This window comes from Carex rostrata, chromosome 15 (assembly GCF_964058835.1).
Source record: "Carex rostrata chromosome 15, lpCarRost1.2, whole genome shotgun sequence".
Lineage (NCBI taxonomy): Eukaryota > Viridiplantae > Streptophyta > Magnoliopsida > Poales > Cyperaceae > Carex > Carex rostrata.
This window is the reverse complement of record NC_135932.1, coordinates 6,992,282-7,017,787: the sequence shown is the minus strand read 5'-3', so window position 1 is coordinate 7,017,787 and position 25,506 is coordinate 6,992,282. Positions and strand designations below refer to the sequence as shown.

At 35.5% G+C, this 25,506-nt stretch overlaps 3 protein-coding genes and 1 long non-coding RNA gene across 8 annotated transcripts; 3 read left to right on the top strand and 1 right to left on the bottom strand.

Moving 5' to 3' along the window:
• LOC144566054 (cytochrome P450 71A9-like) lies at nucleotides 1-3,210 on the bottom strand. Its single transcript, XM_078315915.1, has 2 exons — nucleotides 2,272-3,210; nucleotides 1-827 (listed from the first exon to the last, which is right to left on the bottom strand). Exons 1-2 carry the CDS (start codon nucleotides 3,136-3,138, stop codon nucleotides 207-209), a joined length of 1,488 nt encoding a protein of 495 aa, XP_078172041.1. The 5' UTR covers nucleotides 3,139-3,210; the 3' UTR covers nucleotides 1-206.
• A 4,131-nt stretch (nucleotides 3,211-7,341) lies between these two features.
• Nucleotides 7,342-8,311, top strand: LOC144565907 (uncharacterized). The gene is made up of 2 exons (XR_013515062.1): nucleotides 7,342-7,397; nucleotides 7,975-8,311. It is a non-coding gene; the product is annotated as an uncharacterized LOC144565907 (long non-coding RNA).
• Nucleotides 8,312-11,406: 3,095 nt separating this feature from the next.
• Nucleotides 11,407-19,775, top strand: GLE1 (nucleoporin GLE1-like protein). Of its 5 annotated transcripts, none has more exons than XM_078316048.1 (19): nucleotides 11,410-11,638; nucleotides 12,211-12,234; nucleotides 12,512-12,561; nucleotides 13,055-13,258; nucleotides 13,565-13,723; nucleotides 14,291-14,455; nucleotides 14,581-14,701; nucleotides 14,876-15,024; nucleotides 15,112-15,286; nucleotides 15,571-15,769; nucleotides 15,878-15,972; nucleotides 16,198-16,268; nucleotides 16,392-16,473; nucleotides 16,561-16,656; nucleotides 16,924-17,007; nucleotides 17,092-17,220; nucleotides 17,714-17,836; nucleotides 18,994-19,224; nucleotides 19,332-19,775. In XM_078316048.1, coding segments are annotated over exons 4-18 (1,872 nt in total). In that variant the 5' UTR covers nucleotides 11,410-11,638; nucleotides 12,211-12,234; nucleotides 12,512-12,561; nucleotides 13,055-13,256; the 3' UTR covers nucleotides 19,216-19,224; nucleotides 19,332-19,775. The 5 variants fall into 5 exon arrangements, 4 of the variants coding, with proteins under 4 accessions (XP_078172174.1, XP_078172173.1, XP_078172172.1 ...); XM_078316047.1 differs by having other exon boundaries at nucleotides 12,101-12,234; XM_078316046.1 differs by having other exon boundaries at nucleotides 12,044-12,234.
• Nucleotides 19,776-21,271: 1,496 nt separating this feature from the next.
• On the top strand, nucleotides 21,272-25,083 carry LOC144566144 (glycosyl hydrolase 5 family protein-like). Its single transcript, XM_078316049.1, has 4 exons — nucleotides 21,272-22,071; nucleotides 22,150-22,397; nucleotides 23,566-24,086; nucleotides 24,326-25,083. Exons 1-4 carry the CDS (start codon nucleotides 21,688-21,690, stop codon nucleotides 24,811-24,813), a joined length of 1,641 nt encoding a protein of 546 aa, XP_078172175.1. The 5' UTR covers nucleotides 21,272-21,687; the 3' UTR covers nucleotides 24,814-25,083.
• The last annotated feature ends 423 nt before the right edge of the window (nucleotides 25,084-25,506 follow it).

The following is a 25,506-nucleotide window of genomic DNA, read 5'->3' as shown; positions in this document are numbered from 1 at the left end:
TATATGAAAGTAGCTTTTTACTACCAAGAAATGTCATTTATTTGTTAATTCTTTATAAAAAAAAGTCTAGGAAACCAGCATATTTCTTGCTAAATAAAAATGCTAAATATAAGAGTAGCTACACATATTTCTTGCTAAATACTAAAAAGTTTAGGAACCGACATAAATGCTAAATATATAGTTACACATATTTCTTGCTACTCAAATCAATCTAACACCTTATTAAAAAGACTAGGAACCAACATAAGAGGATTTTTCTTGTGCACAGTTAACCCTAGTTCCTCCTCCAGATCTAGATCTTCTTTCGCCATACCGGCCGACAGTTCCCAATCAAAACAATACAAAAGGTTAGCCAAAGCAAGCTCAACCACCGGTAATGCGAAGTTGATTCCTGGGCAGCTCCTCCTGCCAACTCCAAACGGCACAAGACTAAAATCTTGGCCTCTAAAATCAACATTGCTATCGATAAATCTCTCGGGTCGAAACTCTTCTGGACTATCCCAAGTATTCTGGTCGAGAGAAATAGCCCTTGCGTTGATAATAACCCTAGTTTTTGGAGGAACATTGTGACCTTGGATTACGCACGTTTCTGTTGTTTGGCGAGGAATGAGCAGAGGAGCGGGAGGGTGGAGTCTCATCGTCTCTTTTATAACTAGCTTCAAGTAGGTGAGGTCTTGGAAATCATGTTCTTCGATCTTTCTGTTGTTGCCGGCTGTTTTTCGGACTTCTTCTGTTGCTTTGATCATGACTCGTGGATTTCTCATGAGCTCAGTCATTGTCCATGTTAGAGTAGCGGATGATGTGTCGGTTCCGGCAGCGAACATATCCTAAAAGAAAAATGAAGTTAATGCTCAATATACTTTACTTTTGTTGTTTATTGTTAAAATGTTAAGTAAAAAAATATTGTGAAAGCCAATAGGCGATATTGCATAATGTCAATGCACTAAAATTAAATAAAAAGGCTATGCAATTAACGATATACTAGTACAACATGATATACATGCATTAATTACTATTGACTGGTTAATTAGTGGTTAATCTTGCAATTAGAAAATTTGTTAGATAGAAATTAGAATTTTGGTGGAGAAAAGAGAGATAACGCAAACTCAAAATATTTTTTCTTATATTAAAACAAGAATACAAGAGGCTTCTTCTATTACACGGCTTGTATATATCTCACTTATGCACTACTTCCTACAGATTCATATCTCTATTTATACTAATACATAAGTCGGTTAAATTCTAGACCATTTATGATTTCTAAATTAAGGCTATTAAACGGAAATAAATTTGCTGTTATTCCAAAGGGGTAACAGACCCTGTTATTCCGATCTCAGTTGTTGATTTTAATTTGTCGATATTCAGACACAAAAAACTTATACTAACCAAAGACAACTTGATCAAGAAAGGATGGAATGGTGACACACAATGCCATTTTTGCTGCCACCAAGAATCAGTAGACCATTTATTTTTACTCTGTCATTTAGCTCAACAAGTTTGGTTCTGGTTAGGGCAAAGCCAAGAGGTCATGCTTCAGTGGCATACTTGGGAGGATATTCTAATTTTTTCTAAGACACTTGATCATACTGATGAGGTTGGTTTCCTAATAGTTCTTAGTGCAGTCAGCTGGTCCCTGTGGAAACATAGAAATGCTCTCTGTTTTACCAATGCTCCAATTAACTCTGCTCGAAACATTATACTAACAATTAAATCTTTGTGTCTATACTGGACAGGAAACATGAAACAGAAGTTCAAGGATGCAATGGGCAATTGGCTTCCAGTAATTGAGGATGCAATACCACTTCGGCAGTACATGCCACTTTCCATGGTGATAGATCAGCCCACTGGAGATGCACCAGTGACTCCATAGCTTGATGATGCAGTTCAGAATCTTGTTTTGCTCTAGTAGTAATAATAGCCTCAGCCCTTTCATAAGTGGCTTAGATATAACAACTCTTACTTACTTTTGGTGTTTGTCATATGTTATGCTTATGTTGATGTATGCACTGGTTTATCTTACTTCTTTTGCGCTTGGTAGTTGGTCTAGGGTACTGGCAACGTAAGAACCAAAACATTATGTTTTGTATTTAACTCAATTTCAGTAATGAAATAGACTTTTTGCCTCTTTTAAAAAAAAAAAAAAAAAAAAGACAAAAAAAACTTTTTCTTTGAGATTTGCGCATGAAAAATTTTAAATGTGACATGGTAGAACACAAATCGATCAGACGAATGGATAACAATATAATTATAGTATGCTTAAGAAAAACGTACCGTTATAATCCCCTTAACATGGCTCATTGAACTAAATGTCATGCCATAAACAGGATCCTTGTGCAGCTGAAGCAACACATGCACCAAATCTCTGATCTCATGATCCTGAGCGCCACCTGATCTTTTATGCTCCTCTATGACAAGATCATAGAACTCATCCAATTCTTTAAAATTTTCCTCCAGCCTTCTCCTTAACCCGGTAATGGCATCAATCCACCCGAACCACGGCAAGTAATCTGCCACCCAAAACTCGCCCAACATCCGTTGCATTTCCTCCAAAATCTTACCATATCCGCGAGCAACAATCCCGTCTCCAAACATCACCCGAGTAACAATATTGTTAGATAAAGCATGCAATGCCTCGCTTAGATTCACCGGGTTTGAAGAACAGCCTGCCTTTCTGATACCAGCAATTGAGTTAGCTACTTCTTCTTCCCTGATGTTGCGAAAGGATTGCACCCTTTTTGTACTGAGTATTTCTAAGATGCATACCTTCCGCGCCTGTCGCCAGTAATCCCCATAAGGAGAAAAAGATATGCTGAGGAGATTGTATGTATATCTTTTGGCAGCGTATAAAGATGGTCGGCTCGAGAAATTGATGTCGTTTGTTTTAAGTACTTCTCTTAAAGCATCTGCAGTTGAAATGACAAGTGTTGGTACCGAGCCAAGCTGGAGAAGCATGAGGGGCCCATGCTTAAGAGAGAGCTTGTGAAGTGAGTGGTGGGGATGTGTACCAAGTTGGTGTAGATTTCCTATAATGGGCAATTTTCTCGGACATGGAAATGAAGGGTTTCTTCGACTTTTTTGGAGTTTCACAATGAGGAAGAGAAGAGGAAAGAGTAATAGGAGAAGACACAGGGGGGACATTTTTTTTTAATTTTTTTTTTGCTAGGCTAGTATTTTGGAGCTATGGCTAGAGTAAAAATAATATTTATAGTAAAACAAGAGGATGAGGATCAATGGAGAGTTTGTTATTAGAAGAGATCCTTTCGGTTTTGAGACTTTTAGTAGTTAAATTCCAATAGTTATTCTCTTATTCAAATCTAAAAGAGAGCATATCCACAAACATTGGACAGAATCCAGACCGTTAATCTCAACGCTCGAATTTCATGAACAGCTTTTTAATTAGGGACTGAGGTAACTTTAAGATTCGTATTAATATGGATGTCCAATTTTTCATCAAACCAATTTTGTCAAGTTTGTTTGTTCCTTCAACTTCAAACCAACTTCATACCGACTTCATGAGATGATATATATATATATTTTTTAATTATAACTTAGAGATCAAGCTACCCAACACATTTCAAAATAGTAAGTATATTATGCTACCTATATTTCCTTCTCGCTTTATTTTTCTTTTGTTAAAATCAAAATAGTAAGTATATTAATTTCCATATATGTGGTAGAATTTTATAGCAAAAGTAATTAAAGTAATTAAACAATAAATTCATCAAACAAAGTTTCATGTCTCATATATATGTAACCCGAAGCGTCTAATTTATTCTCCACAAAAGTAATTGTCATGATTTTTCAATCATCACCATGATAAAATTACCAAACTTCAAATCCTCTGAGCATATTATTGGACATTCTATGAAAGTCAAATGTAAATGAGAGTCAATCATATAAATTTTTCATACTGTAAATGAAGATTAATTTTTATGCAAAACTAGGATGTTATGTGCTCATCAAGAAGGGTTGGTGAGGACACCTCCAAAATGCTATCGGATTGGCTTCGAACTACAAATCTAAACTGTTGAAATTCATATACTTCGTGAGTGATGCATGTAAATGTGAAAATTTTAGAGTTTTGAATTTATCAAGCACATGATCAAGCGGCCAAAACAATAATCATTTTATAATTGTTTTTATTGTTTTATGTACTATTTTTTCATCATTTTTTTGCATGTATATGCATCACTCACGATGTACTTGGATTTCAACGGTTTGAATTACTGGTTCGAAGTTAATCCAATAATTTTTTGAAGGTGTGCTCACAGTCCCTCTTGGTGAGCACATATTACACCCCAGTTTTGCTCATATAATACTCATAACATTTTACTCGAGTTATATAAAAATCTTGTATAAACATAAAAAAAAATTAAAATTAAATGGAGATCATTTTTTTTCTTAAAAGGCCAAACCCTGTTTCATTAATATAAATCTTGATAACTTACATCTATATAAATCATACATGATTTTATAGCAGTATGCTTTTCACTACTTACGGTTTGAATTCACAAACTAAAATTTCCAACAGTTTAAAGTATGCACTGCTTAGATCAAATACTAAAGTAAGGCAAAACAATACACGTAAGCACCAGAACACCTACTAGGAGTTTGACAATCATAGCCGGTCCAAACCTTCTTGAATTTATCAGAAAGAATAATGAGAAAGATAATAAACTGGTTCATTCTCATGTCACTCAATGGTTGAAATTTTAGATTTTTTTCCTCTTGAAATTTTAATTTTTTTTTCCTCCTCTTTTAAAAGGTTTACAAAATAAGAAGAAAAGATCAAACAATTATAGAACCAATTAGTAATAAATGATCATAGCATATAATTAAAAGATACGTAGACAACTATATATAATCGATATTTATGAGGGGACAAAATTGTCCATTTCACTCAACTACTTGAAGATATTGTGTTAATAAAATAAATTGTGGCGTTAATATCACTGTCCAGAGATGATATATCTTTAATGAGCAACAGAGAATTAATAAACTTCTAATTAATATGCTTTCCAATTACACGATTTTTTATTTATAATATTGAAAATCCTGCCAACAAAATTTATTTGTCCATCTAACTCATAATTAGAATAATTATTATTAGAGTGTACAAAATATTTGATTTTAAGAAAACATAACTTATATATACTTTAATTATTATCGTTAAGAATATAAATGAATGAATGAATGAATCTAGTTGACAGAATTTTTTTAGCTGTCAACAAATTGACTGGAGATTCGGATCCCCTTAAAAAGTATATAGAACTACGTACATTTTTTGTCCCTCTAATGACCAATATTGCAAAATATATAAATAAAGATTAAAGACAGTGGAAGCATCCAGAATTCAATGTTTTCAAGTCTTTTCAAATACAATTTATTATGCTAAAAAAAAAGTACAACTTATTAATATGTATTATGATAATATTTATGTATATATCTATTCAAGATTCAATATGTTTTATATCCATGTAATGTCTGATCCACATCTGTATTCGAAAAATAAATATAAATACAAATATAATTTTATCACTATCCGATTCGTTTGAACCGCTACCGGTTGAATGGATAAATTATATAATAATATAATATCAATTCAGACAAACCCAACAACTATCCACAATAATGTATCCTTTTTTTTTTTTCCGACTCAGAGGATGCGGTCCACAACTAAAACAGGCTGTGAGCCTAACAATAATAGTCAAATATGGATTAGGATGATGTGAATATGTGGTTTAGAGATGGTCTTATGTCCCATGCACTTTGATTCATGCACGCAAGTATAATTGACAGAAGAGTGAGGCTATGATAATTTCTAATGTGCGGATTATTCCGTGCTTTGAGTTCATATCTTTGTTTTTAAAGTTCAAATAGTTGATCTGAACCACTCAACAATATTATTATATAAAAATATACTTGAAGATCAAATTTTATATTTTTTGAATTTTTTTTTACTATTTTTTTAGACAATTAAAAAATCACTTGATCTAAAAATTCTGAACCATCCGAAAGTAGTGATTTTCTACCTGTAAAAAAGAGTAGTAAAAAAATTTCAAAAAAATATAAAATTTGATCACCAAATATATTTTCATATAATAATAGCGTTAAGTAGTTTGGATCAACTATTTAAATTTTAAAAATAGAGATATGAATTTAATGTACGAAACGATCCGCTAGACATTTGCTCTCGGGTAGGGTACGGGTACCTCGGGTATATCCGGAACGGGTAGTCGGGTAGGGCGGATACGGGTAGGACGGGTAGTCGGGTAGAACGGGTACGGGTAGGTCGGGTAGGTTTTTAAAAAAGTGTACCCTACCCGTTTCAAACCCGTGTCTGTCTCGGGTAACGGGTACGGGTACCTCGGGTACGGGTAGTCGGGTATTTTTTTTGTTTTTTGTTTACTTTTTTTTTTTTTTTTTTCTGTTTTTCTGTTTTTTGAATTTCAAATAAAACGGGTAACGGGTAAACGGGTAAAGTTGGTCGGATAAACGGGTGCAGGTACGGGTAAAACAGGTGCAGGTAGACGGGTTTTGGGTACGGATTGGACGGATTTTTTTCCCGAATCATTGAGTCCGGTCCGTCTCAAACCCGTACCCATGTACCCGTTTACTCGCCTATACCCGGGCACGAGTACAGGTAGGGATGGCAAAAAAGCCCAATTGGCCCGGTGGCCCGGTCATACCCGCCTGGCCTGCCCTTTACCCGGTCGGCCCGATGCTGTGATGGGCCGGGTAAGGCCGGGCCTAAAAACAGGCCAGGTCAGGCCTGGGCTTAAACAGAAGCCCACAGGCAGCCCGTTGGGCCTATATATTAATACAAAAGGAGCATTTGAGCAGTCTAGGGTTTTTCTTTTATTTTCCACGGCTTACCTCCTCTCTTTCACTCTCTTCGTCTTTTTCATTTCTCTCTTTCGCCTCTCTCTGCTTCACTCCGCTAGATCGCCGAGGCCACGACCACAGCCAGCAGATCTCCGCCACTCTGTCAGATCGCCGCGGCTCGGCAGCTATTCACTCCGTTAGATCGCCGCCAGCAGCATATCCTCACCTCCGCCCTATTAGTTTCAAGTGTTGAGTACACGGTACATCTTCTATTTTCTTCTAAGCTATATAAATTGTTTGTAGGGTTGTCGGCAACTCGCCATTACCAACTGGATCAAAAGTGGAGAAATGGGTAAAATCGAATGCTTTTAGTTATACTCGGAACTATGAAAAGAAATGGCCGGAAAAGAAAGGTCTAAAACATTTTTAGTACAAATACTTATTCTAAACAATAAAGGAAAATTTTAATAATTGCCGTGACAGTTGCTATAATTCTTATGTTGCATTGTTTGTATGCACAAGTGCTATAGGAACTTGGAGTCAAGAGGAGTGGGCCAAGAAGGTTTCTCAAGGTCTGATTTTAATTTTCTGATTTTAACATTGAGCCTTATTAATATATCATGGCTGAACTTTGTTTAGTTCTTAACTTATCATGGATTGTGTTTATGTTATCAAAGAAGTCTGTTTTCGAAAGAGGGCTTTTATGTTAATGAGGGATTTTCTAATGGTTTTTTGGGTAGCTAAAAGAGAATGATATTATGGACAGGGATGAGATTGAATAAGAATTAGGGTATTCAATTTCTGAATTGCTCTCCTTATTGGTACCAATACACGAGATCTTACAAGTAAGTTCAGTTTAGATGATGTTGGAACTGTAATATATAGCAGGGTATTTTGTTTTTTCTATTTTTCCTTAACTTTCTGAAGAGAATTATGCCATGTGTCCTTTCTTTCTGGTTGTCCGTGACTTAGAAAAATTGACAGTAGCCCTTGAAAGAAAGGATACCATGCATTTTGTACAGTTTATTCATCACTTAGTTTACTTAAAATTGTGAGTACTGTACACAAAAGGTGCTGAAATAAAATCAAGAACATACAAATTATACAAATTAATTTATATTAAACAACATAATTGAATTAATTATGCAGATCAGAGCAGTAGAAGAAGAGGAAGAGTAGTGATTTGTTATTACTAATGATGTTGAGGTAACTCTCTTTTTTTATGAACTACTAAAACTATAATTTGTAAAACTGTAAAGTAATTAGCATTTTGTACTATAGCATGATATTGGTATTGCTAGCAGGTTAGAGCAAGAGAAGTATTAGGTGAGGTGTGCTTGTTGCTTAGGTGCTAAATAATATTTGTGTAACTGTTAAATTTTTATTTTTAGCTTAGTATTAAATTATGCTTGTGCTGGATTATACTTTGTTGTGTTGTTGTTTGGTTGTGTTGTATTGGATAGTAAAGTGATTTGCTGTGTTGGAACTTTTGTTGTTGTGTTGTTTTGCTGTATTTGAAAACTTTTGTTGCTGTGCTGTTTTGCATAGTATTAATTTATGCTTAGGGCTGTGCTGCCATATCGTTTTGGATATATATTTTTTAATATATGCTTAGTATTAATTTTTGCTTGTGTTGAATTGTTGCTTGTACAAAAAATTATTGTTGGTTTGGTTGGGCATGGTAGGGCCGGGCCGGGCCGGGTAAGGCAGCCCATGGGCATAGGCAGGCAGGCACGGGCAGGCCTGGGCCTGGATGAAAAGCCCATGGGCAGGTCGGGCCTAAATTTTCAAGCCCATCAGTTTGGGCCAGGCAGGCGGGCCATTGATTTTTAACAGGCAGGCCAGGCCTGGACTTGGTAGAATACCCGTGGGCTCGGCCCATTGCCATCCCTAAGTACAGGTACCTCGGGTAACGGGTACGGGCCGGGTAAAACGGATAATACCCGAACGGGTATTAGCAATCCACTACGATCCGCACATTACAAAATAACATGGCCTCAGAGAATTAAAAAACACAGAAATAATGATGACCACATATTGTTCCAAGTTTTCATATTCGCTTCTGGTAATAATTGAGAACTCCATCAAAATGTCAATGCTCTTTTTGGAAACCAATGCAAAGCATTTTAATCGCAAGGGCAACATCTATTATGACTGGAATTTCCATTTTTGTTTATTCCAAACTTTAAAGAATTATAATATATTGACAGATATTTATCTTCATAATCCTAATAATACTTTTTTAAATTATTATTTTTTAGAAAAAAAAATAATGTCTCGTTGATATCCCTAAAAATGAAGAATTGTAAATTTTATGTCATTTGATGGACGATAAAATTTACATTCAATTTCATCATTTTGCAAGTATAGGTTTTGTTTACTTGTTGGATTTCAAAATTATAAGTTTTTTTTATAGTTGTCAAAATTGTCAAGCTATAGTTGTCGTCAATGAATACTTGTTTAAATAAATATTTGTTTTAAAAATATCTGACAACTTCATGCCTATTTGTTGAACGTGTCCCTTAAATTTCTTCATTTTTACTTAAATTTTGAAACACTATTATGCACGGACGGAAGAAAACATTTAAATTATAGAGGTTAAATATGTAATTTTTTTACAAAAATATAATACTCTAAATATTTTACTCTAAAATATAATAAAATTATGTCTGAGTAGAACTAGAGTGTTCTTAAGCTCATCAAAAAATTAGCGAGTTTAACTTCAAAATCTACGTAATATGATTTCAAATAATGAATTCAAACATTTGAAGTCAATCTAATTTATGACTCATGAGTGATACGTATACATGTCAAATTTATATATATTTGAATTAATTTAATGTAAATTCAAGCAGTAAAAAAAATAAGGTTTATGAATTAATTGTAATACATTCATTTTCAATTATTTTTTTATAATTTGACTTTATATTAAATTAATTTATATATTTATATATTTAACATGTAAACACATTACTAGTAAAGTAGATCGTTTTTAACGGTCTTAATCCGTCATTTTAATAAATTTTAATATTAAGCTCATCAAAAAAGTTTGTGAGCTTAGAAACATTCTAATTCTACTTTCTAATTAAAATGAAGCCATTCAGCTAACGTGGATCCGACCGTGTAATTAATTATGCGAACTACGCATTCATATAATTATCTAAACAAAAACCAAAGAGAAAATAGATATTTGATGAATAATATGATATAAATGTGTGCTTCAAGTTATTTGTGACCGTATGCCGTGCAAAATTAAATATTAAATATTTTAATATTTTAAAATAAAGATATTACTGCTTTTTATTTAAAAAATCGAATGGATAATAAAATGAATACGTATCCTCCGCATTAATATTTGTATCAACACAGATCGGTCGGTCCAGATTTATTTCGCATTAACGCAAATTCTAAATTAATGTGAACGATACGAATTCCAATAAATCCATTATTATTGCTGAGAAAGAATCTTAAAAACCGAAATTTTTAGTAATAAGAAAATAAAAAAAATTGACAATGAATAAGAGATTTGAGGAAATTTGATACATAAGAAAAACATCATTAATTGTTTGTAACGTGGACAAGACGTTATAGATCAAAATGTCCAGAAAGAATCTTAGCCACTAATTAGCGGTTTATGCTGACCGTTTTGATCTACCACGTTCAGATATTTTGGAAAAAGAAAATTCTGGATGTTAGTTTGTACAACGTCCTTTATTTACTTGTGAATCTTGAAATACAACCTGAATTCGGGAGTGCAGGTGGAATACTTAAATGCAAGTTGGTTTGAGTTCGACCGGGCCTAATCCGACCATTTCTCATCATGACGGGCCGAATCTGAGTTTGGACCTTCATGTCATTCTATTGGGTTGGGCTTCGAGCTAAAGCCCGCACATTAGCACCCTGCTTATAGTGGCATAGCTAAATGGACAGAAAGTCCACCGGGCCGGATAGTAATTAATTGATGCTGGACGAGTTGTGATCTGAACAGAGACCAAAGTTTGGTCCATCTATGGTAATATGCATATTATAGTCCATTAATGTCTTTGAAATACCGGAATCCTTACTCTGACTGGAGCAGTAGGCTGGAGTTCTAGTCCATATCCGTACGGGTTGGTCCGTAATACGGATCAATTAAGTTTTACATCCGAACCAGTTTTGATCGATTACTTACAAGCCCAAAGTTTGGTCGGAGCAGTTCTTTCCCGTTTGAGCAACTCAATCAATCTCTCGCTCTCAGTTCGCCACCGCTCTCAGTCCGCCTCTCTATCTCGCTCGCGCCGGTGCCGCTTCTCGTCCGTGGCGACAGAGGCAGAGCCAATTCAATGCAGGGGTGGGCAGTTGCCCACCCCTGGAAATTGATCTTTTTTTTTACCGGATATATGAGTTTCAATTGATGCCCACCTCTGAATTAGTTGTTGCCTCCCTCTGCAGCCCACAAAATCAATTTTAATACATCAGGCCATCAGCCCAATTCTTATTATTAATACATCAGCCCAAATTCTTATTATTAATTCCAAAGCCCAATTCAAAGAAAAAGAAAGAAAGCTACTGGACGTCTGGACTCACAATTCACCAAGCTCGTTGATTCAAAAGAAAGAAGCGGAGCTGCGGAGAAATAATAAGAATTGAAGGCGATTCAAAAAGACAGGCGGAGACGAAGTGGCGAACCCTTATCTAGCGTCCAGAACCCTTCGACCTTCGCTGAGCACAGGCACAGGCGAACCCTTCGGCCTTAGCTGATTCAGAGCACAGCCGCACAGGCGGTCTTCGCGATTTGAGCACAGGCGGACCCTTCGCTGATTCAAGAAGAGAGGTATTTAGGCGATTTGAACCCTAACTCTATTTGATTTCTGTTTATAAATTGATAAAATTGAGTAAAATTCAGTCATGGATTGATTAAATAAGGTATGTTTATACTTGATTTCTCAATTGATTAAATTGAGTCCAATGGTGTATGCCTTATAAATTGAGTCCAGTGGTGTATGCCTTATAAATTGATTAAATTGAGTCATGGATTGAGTAAAATCAAGACGACTGCACTGCCTTATAAATTGATTAAATTAGGTATGTTTATACTTGATTTCTCAAGTATATAAATTTATTCAAGTATGTATACTGAATTTTTCTGTTTATACCCGATTTAGGTTGATTTTGTAATTTTTTGTTTAGAGCTGAACCCTAAATTGTTTATTTATTACTTGTTTTTGTTTTATTATAGATTGTTTAGAGCTGAACCCTAAATTGTTTAGAGCTGAACCCTAAATTTTTTGTTTAGAGCTGAAAATTTTGTATCTATTGTTGAATTGTTTTGCCCACCCCTGGCTCAATTCCTGGCTACGCCACTGCGTGGCGACTCCTCTCCTCCGTCACGCCGCCTCTTCTCAGTCGCCACCGCCACTTCCTCTCAAGGTACAAACTTTCCTTTTGAGTTCGGACATAGTAGACCAATAGCGATAGTTCTCCTTTGAGTTCGGACATAGTAGACATAGTAAACTTTCCTTGACCTGTACTGTTCCCCGTTTTCTTTTGCTGATGCATATTTGTTCCACTCGTTTTGAGAAATAAAAAGTTTGAACTTTTTATTTTCTTGTGATTCTGAATGATTTGATAGGTCATGTAGTTTTGTTGAATGAAATGTCAGAGCTGCTAATTTTGCACTTCTTTTTGCTGATGCTGTGTTATACAGGTGCCTACTATTTTTGGGAAGAGAACCATCTTCATTGTACGTGCTTCAGGGTAAGAATTTGAAATTGGTTCTTTCTTTTCTTTTAACTTATATTTTTGATAGTTCCAAGTTTTATTATTTTTAAGCCTACAGGCTATTGGCTATATCTTTAAATCTATCTAAATTTTTCTTCTTTGGAGAAAGCACAAGTTTTAATAACTTTTTCGTCTATCTAAATTGTCCATATATGTTGTCCACACAAAGCCCGTTGGTTGTTCAATGGACAGCCCGCTGATTGTCCATATATTTTTGTCTGAACAGGGCCAGTTTGAACTGGGGTTTGTAATGATCTGAGTTGGACAGACCGAACATGGTCAAAAACTCCTCAAGTTCGGGCTGGTTATGGACTGGACATTTATCATTCAAATTTCGATACAGACCGGTTATGGACTGAGACCCGCTCATTAGCAGGCCTAGAAACCTTGATATCTCAATATATTTTATGTTTTTTCAGGAATCTCCATTTTTCTGCAAGAATACTGATTTTCTTGCTCTCTGTTGCAGCTTGCTTGTTACATTCTCTCTCACTTGCATACATGTGGTGTAGCCTTCACCAACTTACATCACTCTCCTCCGTCCCTTGATCAAGAACGCAAGGTCAAGACTGCCTGAGACATATATTGCTATTCCGTTTGATTCAGAACCTTCTGCTTTGGTTTTTCAACATCTGACGCATTTGGGTTTTCTTGAGACCACTTCTTGTAAAATGTATGTCCTTACTGTTTTTTCTTTCCTAAGCGATCAACTGGAGTTTGATTTTTCCTGAACTGGCACTTTCTTCTATCCAACTCTGGTTATTCTTATGTAAATTAAAGAAGAGCACTATTCAAGTAAACGTTTTAAAGAATATCAGTAACCTATATGTCGTACCAGTCTGAAGCCTAGAGTTTGTGCTGAATTACTGGTTAATCCAACTTTTTTAAATTTGATACTGCATCGAGTACCAAACTGGGCTGAGGTGACCCTTTCTTAATTGTGATGCCAACTAATTTCTTTTTTTCTTTTTTTTTTCAGGGATTCTCTCAGATTGGAGTTCAGTTTTCCCAAGAAATCACCTTCAATCCCTTCATTGGACCCTGAACCCAATTGGGACCTTAGTAGTCTCACTAAAGAACTAAAGTCACTTGAGATGCAGCACGCGGCTACTTCATATTTGACACCTATTCGTGGATGGTACTATTAATTTGGCTTTAGTATTAAGGCATTTCTTTAAGAGGGGATTTGCAAACTGAGCTCTACATCTGTTTCAATTGCTCAATGAACCTAACATTTTTTACTTACATTTAAGACCTAACCTCTTGGGTTAGTTGTGTATATTTACTGTCAAAAGCCCAACATAGCTGTGAATGACCTAATTGCCCCCAAATTTATTGTATTTTTCCTTTTTTTGCCAACCAAATATTTTATTCCCAGATCAAATAGATAAATCTGTATGGCTTCATTAAGTTGAATTTGGACACATGAAAATGTCAATAGAGTTAGGGAAATAGTTTAACAATTTATAATAAAACTTACTTCCACTAATGGAAAATCCTCTTATATCACACTATCTTAATTAAAATTTAATTTTTCTCTACATATCTTAAAAAATGGTAGGTGTGTAGTTGTAAACATTAGAATTGTTGGTTGCTATTTGCTATCACCAAAAAATAAAGTAAAATTGTTGTTTGCAGAAAACTCTCTTTAGTTTGTCTTTTGCTTTATTTTTTATCAAATGCTGCTTTTTGTTCCTCGTCTCAGGAACCTTCCTACTGGTAGAACAAAAAATAAGGAAGGGACAAAGAAGAACACTAGGCACATGACTAATTATGATTCAGAGGAATCTGAGAGCACCAGTGAAGAGGAAGAACGAGTTACTACACCAGTTTCACAAAACCGGTTTTCTTGCAATGATTTATCCTTGAGGTAAACAACACTAGGTCAAAATATTATAATATTTCAACTGATATTTTTGGTCAATTGTTCATTTTAATGAGATGTTAATTCTTCTTGATCTTCTCGTCGTCTCTCTCTCCAAAATTTACTATTAGTGATTCTGATGAAGAGCTGATTAAGGAGTTGCCTAAGGAAGAAAATGTTTTGTTGAACAAACCTTCAATTGAGGAATTTCTTCTTTTGGAGCTGAACCGAGAGCATCTGCTAGAAGTCCAAGTGAGTATAGGTTGTAACTTTTTATTTTATTTTTAACTGGTCAAGTTCTATGCTGGTTCTCTTTTCAGAATTTTATTTTTCATTAGCCTAACTAAATGGTTAACCTAATTCTAAAAGTCTAACTATTTAAGTAAGATGGTACTAGTTGATTGATGTTAACAATCTAATTTCTAGGAGCGTGCTAGGGGTACATTAAAGACGTTGGACATGCGCCATAGTAAAGAAATGGAGAGGCTAGCTTCCCGATTTGGTCAGATTGATAAATATGCTGAAGCAAGAAAAGAGGTTGATCGGAGACAAGACATGGAGTATCAAAGAAATGTGTATGTTCTCATTCCTTTACCATTCATTCTTCATGTCTATGCATGTTTTCGTCCTTCAGAAAATTCTATAACTTTCTGATTGTGCAGTGCAGAGATTGTTGATAGACATCTATCGGCTGTCCAATGGGACCATGAACAGAGGTCCCGCATAATGGAGAGAAAATTAAGGGATGATGCAGCTGCATTTGAGGAGGCAAAGAGATTGGAGAGAGCACACATTGAAGAGAAGTTACGGAAAGAAAAAGCACAACAAGAAGCAGAGGTTTGTTCAAAAGTAGTTTAGATTCCTGCACTGTTAGACTTACAATCGAAGTTATGTTGTTATACAGTTAACTGATTACCTTGACTAGCAACGGTGGCATCCCATTTGCATGTATCTAAAGAAGTCAGGTGTTAGCTGCAAGCATAAGAAATGCTGAGTATAATGTTCAAATACTGCATAATTTAGGTATTAAGTCGCAGAGAACTCAGAACAGGTTACATCTTTTTGTGCTCCACAAGTTTTGGAGCACTGATTGAACCTGAAGTTATATATATGCTTTACAGGCTAGACAAAAGGCAGCACAAGAAGCTGCAAAAAAAGAAGCTGAGAGAAAAAGGGCTGAAGAACTTGAGGCTGCTAAAAAAAGAGAAGAAGCTAACACTCAGGTTGTTAGAAACCAAGGAAATGCTGAGCCAGATAAGGAGAACCCAGTCACCAGCCAACCTCAGAATCTTGATAAAGAAAAAAATAGCCATCTTCCAGGTACGCTGCATTTTCCATGACAGCAAGAGGATTTTCATGTGATAGAATAATAAGTCATAAGTCGAGAAACTCAACATGCTAACTATATGGATGGTGAATGTATGATAGGTGTCAAGGTACTTGCAGCTCCTGCTGCCTTAGAAGCTGAGGCAAAGAGACTAAAATTGCGGAGCGAAATACCTGAGATGGCCCTTCTCACAAAGGTGAGGAAACTGATACAAATATTTTCAACATACATCTGAAGTTTGGAAAATTAAAAAATATTGTCAATTAAACACAAGTAAACAATGAGATAGTTAAAAAGGATTAGAAATCTTAATGTAACTGGTTCCCAGGTGGGCGTCATTCAGGATTGTACTTTACCATACCATTACCAGTCACAACTGAACTGTTACCTGTTACTAAGTAGTTAGCTTTGGAAAATGCAGGAATTAGGCAAGTATGATAGACGTATTGCCAAGTGCATTGGTAAGCTACTGCCTATAATAGATAATGTCAGGTATGTGCTTGTGCTAGTTTAGTGTTCTGAATTATTCTTCAGTTTTGCCAGTTTCATTGCCTTTTTGTTTCATGTTGTTGCATCTTTTCATCAACTCATACAAATTTATTCTCTTTTGTTAAGAACACGATCACAAGAATTAATAGCTGCTATAAATGATGCTCAATGCCCCCGTCCCTTTACGTATTGCATGCTTGCCAACAAGGTAGCTTCCAATCTTATATTAGACATTATTTGATCCATTTGTTTTATGTTTGCTTGGCAACTGGATGGGGTTTTCTCTCTCTTGTAGGTGGTTTCCCTCTGCAGAGACAGAAATAGCAAAGACAAGACATTTGAGGGAACTGCATTTGCTTGCGGTTATCTTATCCTTCTTGTCACATCACAGGTATTGATTTCCCTTTTGTGTCTTTGACCTTCTTTTTTGTCTTTTTTGTAGTAGTAAATGCTTCCTTATTTGTGTACTAATTTGTCAATTTATTTGTTAATTCATTTTTGAAAACTCATTTATGGGCATATACATGTAAACTTTTGCCTATATCATTGTCTGCACCCAGAAACACATTTATTCTTTAAAGGGATCCAAAATTTTTCTTTTGTTTTCTTTTGAAAACCTGTATTATTTTAGTTTACTAAAAGCATTTTCACTTTGTAGTTCCCAGATGCAATGGATTATATTTTGGCTGAGTTTAATAGAGTATGCATATATACAGTCCCAAAGTATCTTCGACCTTCTGATGTAAGTTGGCAGGTGACCTTCGATCATTTTGTTGCTTTGGTTCCATCTTTGTCCTTGCTAAGTTGTGAATTTGTTGTTGCTTAGGCATCTGCCAGAACAAAACAATACTACAAGATGATAGGTTACAATGAAGAAGATGAGAAGCTGGAGAGTACTGAGGCTTACCTGACATATGTTTCTGCTTATGTGAAGCTATATGCTGCAATCATTCAGGTTTTCTCCCACTTTTAACTGGGAACGAGTATACTTGTTGGTATTGCTTGATATTGGGTTAATTTCTGGTCACATCGTTCTAGACAGATTGCATTTTTATGTCAATCTGGTTCAGATGAGGTTATGCACATGTTCCGGATTACAGATTACTTCAATTTTCCTGTTGTTCAGGTCTTTAGTTGCATTAGATTTGGGTTTTGGGTCAGTTTTGGTTTATTGTACACTGAATTTTCAGTCCCAAGTGTGTTTTTTGCAGGTTAGATTGAGTTATGTTGGGTTTTGGTTTGACTTGGTTCCGTCTTGTTGTAATTTTTAAGGTTCATTAGTATCTCAAGATATTTGGGTGTTGGTTAGGTTTAATAAAGCTGTTAAATCTGATTGTGGACTCTTGATATGATAGGACTAATTCTATTACACTATATGAAACCAACTATGCAGATGAGCTGGTTACTTATTTATCATCTACTTGCATTGTGCATGCCAATATTTGCAGTCAGAGATTGAGGGGGTGAACAAGCCCTATGGATTGAATGAGGGATGGAAATGGATTGCAATGTGCCTGAACCGTCTCCCAGCTACCACTTCAACTGCCATTGCATTGGAAGCATTTCTTAGGGTATGTTCTTGTTTTTAACATAGGCTACTGATCTAGCAATTTTTGTACTGTGCAATGATTGTGCTACAAATGGGTGAACCTGGATTGAATACTGATCTGGCATATGAACACGGTTTGGATTCTAGACAAATATGGATATGAAGAGTATTACCTAACACAGATATAAATAAGAATTATTGTTCGAATTTTGAATATATATATATATTTTGAACAAAAGTGATACGTATGTTCCACCTATTTCTTATTAATATATATCAGGTTTTTACTCATACATACATCAAACTGGGATGTACAATATCTCACCAACCTAGAAAGACAGCAAAACCAGAACCCGAAGACCTTTTGGATTGCTTTAACAAGCAGTGTCAATCAATAAGTACTAACTCGGTATTATTCAGTTAGTGTGTGTGATGGTCAGGTACTACCGATATCAAGTGCAGTATCTGGCTTCATGGATATATCTTAGTCATACATAGTATCAATTAAATTCAGCAAAGCAAACCAGAGTAGAACTTCAGTATTACAAACAACCACAGTAGAACTTCAAAGCCAAAGTATAACTAGACCCTTTGAAAACTATATTATTACAATCCTTTCAATAAGTTCACAAATAAAGTTACCGCAGTAATGTCAAGACCAGCTTCACTTGCAGCACGTGCATCCCTCTGTTCATATGGTACCTAACTATACCACTCTGTCACCTGGTTCAGTATTTTACATTCCTTAACATATTGTTAATAACTATTGAAACTATTGTGGACATAAAATAAAATAAATAAATGGCAAGGGATTTGTTGTAACGAGCCATCCATTAAGAAAACAGTACACACACACACACACAGAGTATAGAACTTCAGCAATAGTAGTGTCTCTTTGGTAAGATCACTTGGCAATGCACCCACAACCCGATATGACACATCTGCTTGTTTCCCCATAATCAATCCGTTATCCGAACAGATCCCGTTAGTAAATCTGACACCGGATTTTACAGATACAGATGCTGATCAAATTGGATAAAATTTGATCTGTCTGCAGCCTTGCTACTGGACTATTTCAACAAAAATCTGTTACATGGGCTCCAAATGTTGAAATATGGACTATGTTATCTGCTAATTTCTCTTCTTTCTTTCTTTTTTTTCTTTTTTGATGCTTTACAGATGGCTGGATTCGCTCTCTATATGAGATATAAGTCTCAGTTTAAGAAAATATTGGACGTTATTGCTGGCAGCTTTTTGCCATCTTTGAAGCAGCTAGGTACAAAAGTTAAAGCAGAGGCTGTTACAAATCTCGAGTACTATATAACTGGGCAGTTGTACCTTAAAGAACCTGAAGGAAGGCACCTTGCGACAGGCTTGCTATCAAGAGACTTAGCTATATAAGCCTACAAGGTACAATGTCTCTTTCTATCTGGTATTTTTACTTTGACATGTCACTCAAGAAGTTTAATGCAGAGCTAATTTGATGGTTTTTATTTTTTGTTTTTGTTTTATGCCAGCCTGATTCTTGATCTGTTTATGATGCTCTTGTCAAGTTGCCTATTGATAGCCTCTCCACTGCAGTCTGATTTCTTAGCAAGTGCGTAAACTTTAGATATCTGTTCTTGCACTGCATTTGGTTGCAAGTCATAGAAGAATTGTCAGAATTGAATGGAAGCAAGCAAGTTATTTTATAGTTGCTTTCAGAACAGCAAAGAAGTTCACTTGAATGTTTCCGTAATATAGCCTGAAGATATCATCCGTTAGAAAGGAATCCTTTTGGATGCCAAACGATTTGTTGATATAAATTCTACTCCATTTTATAGTGCGGAACATTCCATCCCCACTAAATTGAATTGAATTCTTTTTAGCTTACTGGATTGTAAATTTGTAACCCTAGCTTATCTGAGCTGGAGGATAGTACTTCATAAATATAATATGGAAAATTCCTTTCAACTGTCTAGCTGGACAAGATCCATGCAATTTAGTTTTGCTATCAAATTCCTCAACATTGAGCTAAATTGTGTGTTTTTCATTATTTAGATAAGGGGAGTACTCAATTTGGCACTTTGGATGCAATTCAGAAGCTGATAAAACTAAACTATTAAGTTTTTTAAATCATGCAATGCAGGAGTGCCTTGTTTATTTTTAAATCAAATCAAGCTTGGTATGTGATTTATCGGAGTGAAACAGATATTACTTTGACACTGAACAAGCATGCAATGGATTCTGGAGATAATATTACTGTGGAAGGAAATAATGGTCCTAGGTTTTGTTGCACAGTGAAAGTAATGCTTGTTCAGTGTCAGAGTAATATCTGTTGCACAGTGACTTGTTTATTTTTAAATCAAATCAAGCTTGGTATGGTTTCTGGAGATAATATTACTGTGGAAGGAAATAATGGTCATAGGTTTTGAAATTTGTTTAATTATTTGGTTGCATTGTTCAAATTCAAATTCAAATCCAATTTTTTTTATTTCTTGAGCATAATTTGTTACACAATGACGTAACTCAGGCTGTATGTGGTTTTTTTCGTCATTTGAAGTCTCTGGCAAACACAATTCATCCTGCTAGGCTGCTAGTTCACATTCCTTTTTGTGAAAGTAAATATTTTAGAATCTTTTTACTGTTTCCACCTTGTAAAATAACTGAAAGTCTGCTTATTGGGAATTTGAGCATTGTTTCGAATAGCATATTTCTAATTGAAAATTCCAACCTAAGCTATTGGCACACTCATCCAAGTCATCTAACACCTTGTTTGGATGGAGAGTAGAGGAAGGGAGGGAATGGAAAGAAAACAAAACTTTTTATCGAATCATGTTTGGTTGACAAAATTATGTTAGCGGTGAAGGATACATGAGGTCAAAGGTTTAACCTTGTATCATTGTAATTAATAGAATCGGTTTCCCTTTTAATTTGGAATGTAACAAATGGGAAAAAAATATTTGCTGCAAATACTTTTAGAAAAATAACACAAATGTCTAATCCTATATCTTACCAATATAATTTTCATATTTTTTGTCACAAATTTATAACAGCCACTGAATTTTTCATTAATCTTCTAAATTTTAATCAACCAGACAAGAAATAAGACGGAAAAAAAAATTAAATTCATTTTCTCTCATTAATGATTCAAACACAGAAGTTAAAATATGTTAATCTTCTTTTTATTTCATTCCATTCCATTCTATTATTCACCTCCCCTTCCTTTCTCTACTCTTCATCCAAATAGGGTGTAAGATGATCATTTTATTTCCTGACACCTCTCTTTTATAAGCAGGCTTTTCTCAGCCTTCGAAATTTCTTCAGACTTGTTATGCGCTAACCAAGAAAATATTCAAAATATATTTCGGTTTCCTTGAATGGACCTCCAATCTAGTTCCCACAAAATATTTCAATCAAATTTGATAATTTATTAGTCGAGTCCACTATAACATCTACCTTTTTGACCATTCACTAATTGCACGAAATCAACTGAGGCCAATTTTATATATTATCCTTTTAGAACAATTTGGTATTGTTGAAACTTGAATTTAAATCAACTTAATTACCTTCTCTATTCCACAATTGACCCCTAACTTTGTCATTTATCTTGAACCCCTCACCAACCAAACATTCGTTCCCACAAAATGTGAAAGTAGGAGAACAGCATTGATCTCATTATCTTTACCTTGAAAGACAAAGCATCTTTAATTTCTAGACTTACAAATTCAGAAAAAAGTGGTGACCATTACTCCATTCCCAGAATTCAAATGTTAGAAACCTTTTAAGCTGCAAACTCCTCAAAATGAAGCAAAGTGAAAGTGACAGCGTTCAGAATAAATCCCCTATCAATTGCTCCTATTCTTCATACAGTGCACTGCAGAAAGTCAAAACATGAAGTCCTTTCTCCTTCTTCCCTTTATGCTCAGCCTATACATTTCTGTGGCAAGTTCACAATTATCGACCAATTCACGGTGGATAGTCGATGGGTCAGGCAAACGGGTCAAGTTGGCATGTGTAAATTGGCCGTCGCACCTTGAGCCAATGTTTGCTGAAGGCTTAAGCAAGCAGCCAGTGGATGTGATCTCCAAAACCATAACTTCTCTGGGCTTCAATTGTGTTAGGCTCACTTGGGCTACTTTCATGGTTACAAATAATTCCTTCGCATCTCTCACTGTTCGGCAGTCATTCCAGGCTCTGAACCTTATTGAATCCATTGGAGGAATTCGAGCTAATAACCCATCATTCTTGAATCTCACACTAGTCCAAGCATTTCAGGTGATTTTTTCTTTTCAAAAACTTCTTTTGTATATTCTTTCCAAACTTGAATAAAAATATGTTCTTATGTAAATATAGGCAGTGGTTTCAAACCTAGGAGATAACAACATAATGGTGATATTGGATAACCAAATAAGCAAACCGGGCTGGTGTTGCAGCAGCTCTGATGGAAACGGGTTCTTCGGAGACAAGTACTTCGTCCCCGATGTATGGATTGCTGGTCTAACCAAAATGGCAACCATGTTCAATGGCGTCTCAAATGTAGTCGGTATGAGCCTCAGAAACGAACTGCGAGGAGCTAAGCAAAATGTTGATGATTGGTACAGGTATATCTTACCTCTATCATATTTTCTATTATAAAAAATTACTTGAATGATCGAACTTTAAAATTTTAACTTGTTAGGTTCCTTTCAGTCGGTTAACCAGTTCCTATCAAGGTGACAATTTCTCTCTTTATAAAAAGTGCTGTCCCTATATCACATTAAATTTCTGAAACCTTGGTTTTTAACGGGCCAAGGTCTTATGTGGACTATTTTGGGCCGTAATGTATTGGGCTCATATCTGGCCCATTACATAAATAATTTGTCCAGATGACTATTAATGTTCCGTCCACCGTTCACTACCTCTGGATAATTTTTTTTTCATTGTAGCTTGTAATAACATTTAGCTGAATGTTAAGAACAAGTAATTAATTATTACTTAGATGATTACATTTAATTTGTCATTTATACATAATTCAAATTTGTAAAAAAAATTCAACCAAACACGTTGCTTCTAGACAATTCATGTTTGTTATCTATCAAATATGTTGGAAGTAATTTATGCATGATCGATACCGGTAAATATGAAGTTTTGACAAACATATAACAATGTTTGGTTAACAAATATGTATCACGTATAAACATGTAGTTATTTATTATTTTACAACATAATTTTCTTACTCGTATAATTTTGAAGTTATGATTTTAAACTCGTATAATTTTGAAGTTATAATTTTAAAACTGCTATATTGTTAACACATTCAAAGTCCAAACAGTCGATCCAAATCGTTCAACATGATGGATATATTAACTTGCAGATCAAATTTTACATTTATTTAAATTTTTTTACTATTTATTAAGTATTTTACAAAATCGTTGTTTTCAGACCATTTAATTTTTGTAATTATATTAATAAATAGTAAAAAAAATTCAAAAAAAAATGTAAAATTTCATCTGCAAGCACAATTTAATATATCCATCATGTTGAATGGTTTGAATCTACTATTTGGACTTTGAAAATGTAATCCAGTGTCACCAAAAAAGGGTGAAAGTGAATCCCTCTATATATAATTAGTTATAACTAAAATTTGGTGAGCCATTATAACAACTAGGAATGTTCATAAATAACAGTCATATGGACAGACCATAAAATAGGACGGCTCAGGTTTTCTTACATAATTAAAATAGGACTTGCGTTTTGTATTAACATATATAAACTTTATATATAATGAAGGAACATGCAGAAGGGGGCCGAGGCAGTCCATGCGGCAAATCCGGACATCTTAGTAGTCCTTTCCGGCCTTAGCTTCGACAATGACCTGAGCTTTCTCGCAAGAAAACAAGTGAACTTAAGTTACACCGGTAAGCACATTTTCGAGTTACACTGGTACGCTTTCTCTGACGGCCAAGCCTGGCGTACCGGAAACCAGAACCAAGTATGCGGTCGCATTGCATCAAGTGTCATGAGAAGAGCAGGGTTCCTACTGGACCAAGGTTGGCCCCTCTTGCTGAGTGAATGGGGTCTTGATTTTCGCGGCACGAACGAGAATGACAACCGGTATTTCGGATGCGTGTTGGGTGCACTCGCCGAAATGGACTTGGATTGGGCTTTGTGGGGCCTCCAAGGAAGCTACTACATGAGAGAAGGTTCGTATTCGCCAGACGAGACGTATGGGTTGCTAGCCTGGGACTGGTGCAAGCTTAGGAATCAGAGTATACTACAGAGGATTCAAGCATTGCAACAACCATTTCGAGGTATATCAACTAACTTGTATATAGTTCTGGTTTGTATTATGAAGAATTACGTACCATACACTGTGCATGCTCCCATTAAACACAAGGCCTGATGAACGCTAACAATCTGACAATATAATGAGCCTAATGATTTTTTTAACCCATAGCATAATGTTTAAACCATAATTGTCAACACAAATTATTTTTTTTGTTTAAACCACACCTTTGCACCTATAGAAACTTATTTATATATTATGCAGGTCCAGGGTTTTCAGATGTCTCAACCTACAAAATGCTGTTCCATCCATTAACTGGACTCTGCATTGTACAAAAATCCATCATGGAACCGCTCGAGTTAGGCCCGTGCACTGAATCACCAGCATGGATTTACACACCAGAAAACACTCTGGCACTGAAAAATAGCTTGTTCTGTCTCAAAGCCGAAGGTGCTGGTCAACCGGCGAAGATTGGGATTTTTTGCTCGGACTCCAAGTCAAAGTGGCAGCTGATATCTGATTCAAAGATGCATCTTGCGGCCAACATTTCGGGAAATGCTAATTCTGTATGTTTAGATGTTGGCAATGATGGCCAGAGGATTGTGACCAATCCTTGCAAGTGCTTGAGCAATGACCAGGATTGCGATCCGAAAAGCCAGTGGTTCAAGCTGGTTGATAGCACTAGAAGTTTTGCAAGTAGGAGACCTTTCAGCTTAGTTCCTTACTGGTTGGGGAATTGGAAGGTCTTGTAAGGCTACTGCTTGTGTAAATTTAGATATTTGTAATGCAATTTGAATTGCATATATACCTGGTGTTTGTCATTTACAATGAAAAGCATTTGAGATAAAGGGGCTTCATCCATGCATGTCTTTAGAGAGACAGGTCAAAGATTATACTTGTAAATTGCAATTCAATATCCTGTTGTACAAGGGAATCTTTCTGCTATCTATCATAGTCTCAATCGAATAAGCGATTGGGCTGAGCAATTTGATCAAAATTAATGAAAAGATAGAGGGAATTGAGAAGATGGTAATGGTGGAATTTCGCAAGAGGAATGAAAAAGGACAACCAATTGCTTTACATGGATGAACATGCTCTCCTCTATGTAAAGATCAGATTACAATAAATTAATTTTAATTTAATCAAGTTAGCTGTAATGAATGACCGTTGCCGGACTGAGTACAATTGAATTGGACGGACCAAAATTGTTCTATTAACTTAGCACAAATAATACCCCCCTGCACCATCCTGAGGAAGAACCGGTTGAGAGTAAATCTGGGCCGTCCATTTCAATTGTGTTGAATCAGGTACCTGGGAGGATAGGATCCGTCACGTCAGACGCCAGATAATCTGCTTTTACCTTCTGTTTCTTGTTTCTGACGATGCGGGACCCATATTCAGTGAATCATGATTCTGATTGCTGCCGTTCCCTTCGCTAACGTTTA

Bases quoted from the DNA above. Each gene is read 5' to 3' on its own strand.
- GLE1 (XM_078316048.1), top strand. The intron at 15,770-15,877 runs GTACGCTGCATT...AATGTATGATAG, and splicing joins AAAAAATAGCCATCTTCCAG to GTGTCAAGGTACTTGCAGCT. The intron at 17,008-17,091 runs GTAAGTTGGCAG...GTTGTTGCTTAG, and splicing joins AGTATCTTCGACCTTCTGAT to GCATCTGCCAGAACAAAACA.
- LOC144566054 (XM_078315915.1), bottom strand. From the start codon at position 3,138: ATGTCCCCCCTGTGTCTTCTCCTATTACTCTTTCCTCTTCTCTTCCTC. The intron at 828-2,271 runs GTACGTTTTTCT...TTTTTCTTTTAG, and splicing joins ATGTTAAGGGGATTATAACG to GATATGTTCGCTGCCGGAAC.
- LOC144566144 (XM_078316049.1), top strand. From the start codon at position 21,688: ATGAAGTCCTTTCTCCTTCTTCCCTTTATGCTCAGCCTATACATTTCT. The intron at 22,072-22,149 runs GTGATTTTTTCT...ATGTAAATATAG, and splicing joins CACTAGTCCAAGCATTTCAG to GCAGTGGTTTCAAACCTAGG. The intron at 24,087-24,325 runs GTATATCAACTA...TATATTATGCAG, and splicing joins ATTGCAACAACCATTTCGAG to GTCCAGGGTTTTCAGATGTC.